This window comes from Catharus ustulatus, unplaced genomic scaffold (assembly GCF_009819885.2).
Source record: "Catharus ustulatus isolate bCatUst1 unplaced genomic scaffold, bCatUst1.pri.v2 scaffold_85_arrow_ctg1, whole genome shotgun sequence".
In the NCBI taxonomy this organism is placed as follows: Eukaryota; Metazoa; Chordata; class Aves; order Passeriformes; family Turdidae; genus Catharus; species Catharus ustulatus.
Window position 1 is genome coordinate 91,848 of NW_024879550.1, and position 8,796 is coordinate 100,643.

The following is an 8,796-nucleotide window of genomic DNA, read 5'->3' on the forward strand; positions in this document are numbered from 1 at the left end:
TGGAATGCAGAAAAATTGTTGAAACACTTAAGAAAGACAGTAATTAGCTCCAAGACAGCCAAAATTGTATATCCAAAGATTCAAAAGTGTGGCACACATAAAATAAATAACCCAAATACTGGAAATAAAGTGGTGATAGGGGCTACCAAATCTCGTAACTGCCCTGGAGACTGCTGGCAAATTGACTTTAAAGAACTTCCACATAAAGAGACCTGTAAATATCTTTTAGTTTGAGTGGATACCTTTTCCAGGTGGCCTGAAGCATTTTCCTGTTGCACCAATATGGAAAAGAAGTAGTGAAAGTACTGGTAAATCAAGTAATTCCATGCTTTGGAGTTCCTCTAGGAATGTCATCAGACAAAGGGTCTAATTTTAGAGCAAGAATAGTGAGACAAGTCAGCAAGGCCTTGGGAATTCACTGGGATTTACACACTTCATACCAGCCACAAGCCAGGGGAAAGGGAGAAAGGATGAGTTGTAAACTCTGTTAAGAACCCTCACTGATGGGGGTGCAAGCACCCCCAATAGCTTTGTTGAGAATTAGGATCCAACCCAGGGGCACAGAAAAACTAAGCCTCTGTAAGCTGCTTTACAGTTGGCCCTATCACACTCCACACATCCCAGGGGATGTGCATGTTAAAGGTGGAGCAGATCTCAGTAACTCCCTCACATCTCTGGGTAAAACACTGCAGGATTTACAACAGGCAGGTGCTGTCATCAGTCTGACAGGACTGGACACAGTAGCACAGGAATTCCTTCCAGGAGCTGGGTGCCCTCAGGGACTGGGACTGGCACCTCTCCAGCCAGAGGGGAAAGGACTCCAGCAAGCCTTGTTACCCACAGCCAGCGCGGTAAAGCTGAACAGCAAAGGACCTTGGAGACATTATTCTGGAACTGAAAAGGTGCCAGCTCCAAGGACAATGGAATTATTGTTCCTAACCCGGATGAGATTGAGAAAAAAGAATTAATAATCTTGTCACCAAAGTACTACTTTTGTCTGTAAGTTGTATCTTGAGAGCCAACCAAAATCTTTGTTTGCCAAAGACACCTCTAGAGTTTCCACCAAGGGATTTGCCATGCAAATTGAAAGATCAAAGCAGCCAAAACACTCAATATAATAACTGCTGGATGTGATCGGAAGTAACATTGGGAGGAATGGGGCTCCCTTGGAGGGCCCACCCTGTAGGGTGGACAGAGCTCTGTCAGTGAGCTCTGACTCATAATAGAGTCAGTGCAGGGATAGGTAAAGAAAACTGTGCTGTGGAAAAAAGGAATACAATTATCAGTTTTACAAGATTCACTAAGATTTCCCTTCAGTAGAAACCGAACCCTGTTGGAGTTAGAGGCCCCAACGTGAAAGGATTTCTGTGCTTTACATCACTCCCAGTGTCAGTAGAACTCAGGGTGCTGGAGCTGCTCAGGGTCAGAGTTGCAGCACTCCCAGCTGCAGGGCCACTGGGAAACTCCTTTGGCCAAAGGCACCGGGGACACAACAGGAGCACAGGGAGGAGCCCTGGATCCATCAGCAGCCCACCGTGGGAAATGGGAAATCAGACCTTCGGTACTGGGAATGGGAGCTGCTGGATGTGCAGAGACATTGCCTGTAAATGGCTTCCCAAAGGATGGTTTGGGTCCTCTTTCCAGGCAATGTTGATGCCTCCCTTGAGGGTACTTCAGCAAAAACCACCAGGAAGAGTTAGTGCCAAGGGAACGTTTTCCCCCCAAAGAGGGCCCTTGGTCTCAGAAATCCAAAGATTCTGGTTCACCCTGTGCCTCATGTGCACTGCCTTGTCCTGTGGAGTTTACATTCATGAGCTACATTGATTATTAGGAGAATTAGCTAATTATTAGGAGAATTATTAGCTAATGATGCTATTAAAATATCCAATAGCACATCCAATGAGCTCCAACAAACACAAATGGAGGCTCTACAGAACCACATGGCCTTGGATTATCTGCTTGCTGGTCAAGGAAGAACCTGGGCTGTTATAGGACAGGAATGTTGTAGTTCTGTCAGTGATGGGTTTGAAATCCAACAATCAGGATCACCTTGATAGAAAAAGCAGAAGAAGAGTGGCAGAAAGAAGAAAATTCTTGGTAGGATTGGCTTCATGGCTGCCAAACTGGAGGCTGCTGTGAAATGCATTTGTGACAGTCACTGCAATCATTGCCCTTGGTGTGTTATGATTCCGTGTTAGAGATGTTGTGACACTTTGTGCTGGGAAACAGAGTATTGAGACTTATTTAAAGATAGACACGGTCTGAAGATAAGGAAGGACATGACAAATGACATAGAGGATAGAAGTTTTCAGTTCCCCGGATGTTACTTGATGGAGCTTAAAGATGAATTGACAAAATAGATAAAAGGATATAAAGGTGTGCACACAGGATGACAAAGATGGCTGGAACCAGTGGAGAAACAGATAAAGAGAACTACTGTGGGTTTTTTGGCAAGTTATGTAACAGGAAACAACAGCACAAGTCCAAAGAAGATATTCAAGGAAAGGTCACCTTTAATCTCAACGCATTCAGCGAGTACAGCCACCAGAGGCCCCTTGAGAAGACCTTCCAGAACCATAAGAGGCAGAGGCATGCAAATGAGTTTGAGGAAGGTGGTGTTTATGTGTTAGAGTAGAAGCACATTGTAATGAATATATATTATTATGATGGATAAATACCTTGTTGTAAAGAGTCACCGCACACACAGATTAAGGAGATATCCTCTGTGTGTCCTGTGCAGATAAAAAATTCCTGCTTTCCAATGGCACAAATTGTGTTAGGAAGTTGATTTTCTGGCCACTTTCAGCACCAGCAGGGCTGGGCAGGGCCGCAGCAGAGCAGCACTGGGTCTGGGGACACTCCTGGCAATCCCGGGGCTCTTGGGGGGTCCCCGGAGGCATGAGGTGAGGTGAGTGGGACCCCAGCAGCAGGACACCCTGACCCCCATTCCTGGGAAGGGGAACCATCAAGAACCCCCCTTCCTCGCCACTGGGATCCCCTGCACCCCGTTATCCAAAACCCCTGACCCTGCACTCCTGTATACGGGACCGCCCTGCATCCCCTCTCCGCCACTGGGACTCCCTGAACCACCATTCCTGAGCACTGGGACCCTCCTGAACTCCCTTGTCTGGCAGCGGGATCCCCTGAACCTCCTTTCCAAGGAAAAGAACCCCCTCGAATTCCAATTCCCAGATACGGGAACCACCCGGAACCCCTATTTCTGCCCACGGGAGCCCCTTACCCGGCCACCAGGAGCACCTGGACCCCCATTCCTGCGCACCGAGACCCCACTGCATGCCCATATCCAGGACCGGGATCCTCCTGAGTCCCCATCCCGGGCTCCGGGACGCCCCCGCATCCCCTTATCCTGCACCAACACCCCCTGCACTCCCTTTCCAGCCATCCCTCATCTCCCAGACCTAAGACCCCTTTTCCTTGACCCTAGGACCCCCTGAACCCCCATTTCTGCCCTTCCCAGCCCCCAGACCCCGCTTTCTTCAACACCACACACCCCTGGACTCCCCTTTCCTGGGCACAGGGACACCCTGGACCCCTCATGACCCCCTCCCAGTCCCTGCACTCCCCTTTCATTGAAGCTCGGGCCCTTCCCGGCTCTCGTGTCTCCGTTTCCTTCACCCTTGGACGCCACCAGAGCCCGCCCATTTCTGGGTTCCCCCGGTTCCGCAGCCCTTGCTCTGCCTGCAGAGTGGTCCCAGGGGGTCCGGCAGGGTCTGTGGGAGCCCGAGAGGATCCCGATGAATCCCCAGCAATTCTCTCCCGCAGCGCTCCCGCGGGCACGTTCACTGCCGTGCGCCGCCGGGCCGCGGTGACGTCACGGGCAGCGCAGGCTGCCATTGGCGGGCATGAACGAGCGGAGCCAATCGCGGGGCCGGGGCCGGCCCTGGGGGCGGGGCTGGCGCCGCGGAGCAGCGCCATGGCGGCGGCCCCTGGACCCTGAACCTCCATTCCCTGCACCGGAATTCCCCTCAGCCTCCATTCCTGGGCACTGAGAATCTTCCTTAATCGTTTTATCCGCCAGCAGGACCCCCCTCAGCTTGGCACCTGGGCACCTGGATGTTCGTGAACCCCCAGGCCTGAGCACTGGACACCCGCTGCAACTTCTTCCCCAGCACATGGCCCGTTATCCGGCAGCGGAATCCCCCCTACAGCCCATTTTCCTGCCCACTCTCGTCCCAGACCCTCCCAGGCCCCTCCTTTTTCCTTGACCTCGGGAGTCCCTGGATCCCCATTTCTACCTTTCGCAGCCTCCAGCACCCCCTTCTTCAACACTGGGGAGCCCCAGAATCCCCAGTGCCGACCGTCCCGGGTCTCCCCACCTTGTGACACCCCCTTCTCCTTTCCTTGAGCGTGTGGACTCCTGCGACCCTCCTTTCCTGAGCACAGTGACTCCTGGAACCCACATCCCACCTTTTCCAGTGCCTCGAGTTCCGTGCATGGGAACCTCCCTGCACCCCTTTATCTGGCACCAGGACCGCCCCGCACCCCGACTGACAGCCATCCCACCTCTCCCAGTCCCCAGACCTCTCCTTTTCCTTGGCCCTGGGACTTTGTGGAACCCCATTCCTGGCTTTCCCAACCCTAATCGAAGTTTTCCACAGTGCTGAGGATCCGAGAATCCCATGGTCTCCACCCTGTGACCTGCCTCTCCCCGACACTGGGAACTCCTGAAGCCTCCTTTCCTATGCACAGAGATGCTGCATCCCCCGTCCCACCTATCCAAGTACCCTTTCCTTGACCCCGGGACCCCCTTGAACCTCTCAATCTCCCTTCCCTGGCACCAGGACCCCACTGAAGCCTCATTTCTGGGTACAGGGCCCCCTCTGCACCCCCTTTTCTCGCACCAATCCCCTATGCCCAGGATGAAATCTAGAATTTAATGCTTCAATTAACTGACAGTCTCTTGCACCATATTCTGGCTGACTGCCGGTAGACTAACTTCTCGTTGTGGAACCAAAACATGGATGCCTCTTTAGACAGCCTGTCAGCCAAGTAATTTCTCTATTTTGTCCCTATTTTACTTGTCTGGTGTGTTCCACAGTGCAGATTTGTAACTTCAGCTGATTTTTGTGCTGCTTCCAGCAAGTGTAATATTTGTGCCCTGTGTTTGATTGACAATACCTTGTGCTGATAACAAACCTCTCTCTCAGATTTCTCCATGGGCAAGCACTACACCGAAAGTGTACTTAGAATCCATCCAGATTTATTTTTCTTTTTCTTTCTTTCTTTCTTTCTTTCTTTCTTTCTTTCTTTCTTTCTTTCTTTCTTTCTTTCTTTCTTTCTTTCTTTCTTTCTTTCTTTCTTTCTTTCTTTCTTTCTTTCTTTCTTTCTTTCTTTCTTTCTTTCTCTCTTTCTTTCTTTCTCTCTTTCTCTCTCTCTCTTTCTCTCTTTCTCTCTCTTTCTTTCTCTCTTTCTTTCTCTTTCTTTCTTTCTTTCTTTCTTTCTTCTTTCTCTTTCTTTCTTTCTTCTTTCTTCTTTCTTCTTTCTTTTTTCTTTCTTTCTTTCTTCTTTCTTTCTTTCTTTCTTTCTTTCTTTCTTTCTTTCTTTCTTTCTTTCTTTCTTTCTTTCTTTCTCTCTTTCTCTCTTTCTTTCTTTCTCTCTTTCTCTCTCTCTCTTTCTCTCTTTCTCTCTCTTTCTTTCTCTCTTTCTTTCTCTTTCTTTCTCTCTTTCTTTCTCTTTCTTTCTTCTTTCTTCTTTCTTTTTTCTTTCTTTCTTTCTTTCTTTCTTTCTTTCTTTCTTTCTTTCTTTCTTTCTTTCTTTCTTTCTTTCTTTCTTTCTGTCTTTCTTTCTTTCTTTCTTTCTTTCTTTCTGTTTCTCTCTTTCTTTCTTTCTCTCAGTTCCAATGTCTGTGCTAGAGCAACTGGTTTGGCCTTCTGTGCTGAAACACCTGATAAGAGAGCCTTAGATGGGCAGTTTTTAAACGTTCCATACCAAGGCTGGACTAGTAATTCAAAATTAATGGTCCACCAGTTAGTAATTCTGAGAAAGGCAAACAACTCTCTTACAGCTCATGGCTTATGCCCAAACATGCTTTGACCTCAGAGAATTTCCAAACTCAGAAAGGTCACACAGTCTTCTTTACCACATGGGCCTTCACCCTTGATACCCTGTGATTACTTAATGCTAGAAAGTTTAACAATTCAACAGTAGGGTTTCTGCACTGTTCTTCAGTTTTGGTGGCATCAGGATATCAACAACAAATTGTAACTCAGTCCCCTGCAGATTCAAAGTTCCTTCAATTCCTTTGCCAGTTATTTCCCAGAAACTGTGGGAGAATTTTTAAATCCTTGTGGTAACACAGTCCTGTCTGTGTATTTTCCTACTGAATTGTGAAGAATTCCTGGCTGTCATGGCCTAGAGGCGTGCAGAAAAAGGTGTACAAATCTATTACAATGAACCATTCCAAATTTTCCTTTGGTGTGGTTAAGAGTGCATATGGGTTAGCTCCCTTGCTATTTTATTAATTGTTATTAAGTCATGTACTAACACATAATCTTTACCATTAGTATTTTGTATCTTTGACTGGCAGAATTGGGGGATTATATTTAGGCTCACATTCCATCAATAATCTGTACCTTGAAAATTTGTTGATGACAGGTAATAAGCCTTTTCAGCTTTCCAGTTTTAATGGTTATTGGTTTTGTTTTACCGCTCCTGTGTCTGATTATAGTTTGATTCTCAGAGGCTCCTCTCTTTTTGATTTTCCAGCAATCCCACTGGCCCACACAGTGGGGATTACTGCATCCTTAATTTTCTTTGGGATCGGTTCAGATTGGGAAGTCTGTTCCTGTAACAGAAAAAATTGAAGCTTCCACATATTTAGGCTCAGGGATTTTCATGTGAATGTACCCCTCTCGATACTTGATTGCATTCAATTTTTCAAGTAAATTTCCTCCTAAAAATGATTTCTGGAGTTAGGCAAGTACAAAAAATGATGGGCTCTCCGTAATTTTCCCGGTTTGAATGTCATTGGATTGAAAAAGGGGCACATTTCACAAATCCCAGTGGCACTGACAGTTGTGATGGAATCATCACTTAACTTCCCTTGCAGGCTATTTAATACAGAAGAACCAGCTCCTGTGCCTATCAAAAATTCCAGTTTTCCACTTCCCAGTGTGGCTGTTACCACAGGCTCTGCTGGGGATGAAACCTCTGCTCCCCTCCACAGGTACCCAGCCATTGTCATGAGGGGGTTTGGAGAAGTCCTGGGTTTTAGGTGAGGACACTCCTGCTTCCTTTTTACAATATGGGCATTGATTTGTTCCCAATCTTCCTAATGAAGGTTGAGGAACTGAACCCCTTCCTCTGCCATGAGACCCACCTGCTCCCTGGGGACAGGAGTCCTTTGCTGATTTCTTCTGTTACTGCTGTTATTTTCTGTGTAGTCACCTCCTGCTGTTTTTTTCCATTCTCTGTGTACTGCCCCTACCAGATTGTTTACCTGTATCAAACCATCTGTTTCCTGGATTTCCTGTAATTTTATTCAAATATCATCGAGGACTATACAATGCAAATAGGAGCCAGGCAACTCCTACCTTCCCCCTGAACCTTCTCTTCTCTTTACTGCTTTCTTGTCTGTGCCTGCAGCTGGCCTTCTTAGCCCTCTATGCATTGGACTTTACAAATACATTTAAACCTGTTTCCTTGTGACAATCTAATTACTTAGAGCAGACACGTCCCATGCTACGCATAGAACAACAACATTTAATAGTTTTGTCATTATTTTCCTTCTCTAAAGCCTAAACAAAAGTATCCAAAGGTGTTAAATGAGTACCACAATCCTTTTGCTGTTCCGGGTGATTTCTCAAAGTGACAAACATCTCCGTGTACATCACTTCATCTCATTTTGTTCTTGATGCAAGAATAACATCACTTGTAACAGAATGTTACAGTGCCACCACCCACTGCTCACTGTCACCTTCCCCAGCCCATTCCATCACTCCATCTTTCCAGAGGCTGGGGGTGTCCTAAATCCATTCAGTGCCTGCTTCTTGGACAAGTGTCTGTAAGTTTGTTTTGGAAGTGCCTTCCCTTGTGTGACTCCATTCTTTCTGCACTGCTGCGTCCCCAGAACTTGTTTTCAAGGCCCAGGATAGCGTCCCAGGCAGTGACATGGCACACAGGGTATGTTTGCATTCATCCAGTGGTTGTTTTCACCACCACAGGCTCACAGCCCTTGCTGTGGTGGGTTTGGGATACAGTCAGTCTGCCAGGCCTACCCATACTTGTATTCCAGCCCTTGTGAACAAAACCGTCCCTCAAGAGATTTTTGATTTGGGAGGTCAAAAACTCTTTAATTTAACATTTCTGAGCGCAAATCCTCCCTAAGTGTGTGTTTCTCAGCTCCCTAGATTGGTGTTTCAGACCAAAATATCTTCAAGTGTGTGTTTCTCAGCTCCAAATCTCTCCAAGTTGCTATTTCTGAGTTCAGAATACCCCTAAATTGCTTTCTGTGAGACTCAGAGCTCCTTAGGCTTTTTTCCTACAGCCAAAACCCTTTCAAAATCAGTGTTCTGGAGCCACAGAGCCCCCCCAAATGACCTTGTTCAGCTCCAACGCTCCTCACATCACTATCACAGCACCCAAGCTAATGAAGTGGACGCTTTCTAAGCAGTGAAGTTCCCAAAATCAGTGTTCCAAAGCCCTTATGCCCCTAACTCAAGCCACGTGCCCTGTTTGCCATCAGAGTGTGGGGTTTAGTCCCTGTGCTCCCAGTCCCCTCACAGTGCATTCCCAGAGCCCTGGGATGCCTTCAGGAGCAGGGACTGGCCTCAGGCT

General features: G+C 47.4%; 1 protein-coding gene across 1 annotated transcript in view; it reads right to left on the reverse strand.

The window, feature by feature from the left end:
- Positions 1-3,936, reverse strand: part of LOC117011533 — a 52,864-nt gene extending 48,928 nt beyond the window's left edge. Inside the window, exons 1-2 of the mRNA XM_033086958.1 lie at positions 3,585-3,936; positions 2,679-2,732 (exon numbers count right to left, since the gene is read on the reverse strand). Of these exons, the coding sequence (XP_032942849.1) occupies positions 2,679-2,732; positions 3,585-3,936 (406 nt within the window). The remainder of the gene's footprint in view (positions 1-2,678; positions 2,733-3,584) is intronic.
- Between the last annotated feature and the right edge of the window lie 4,860 nt (positions 3,937-8,796).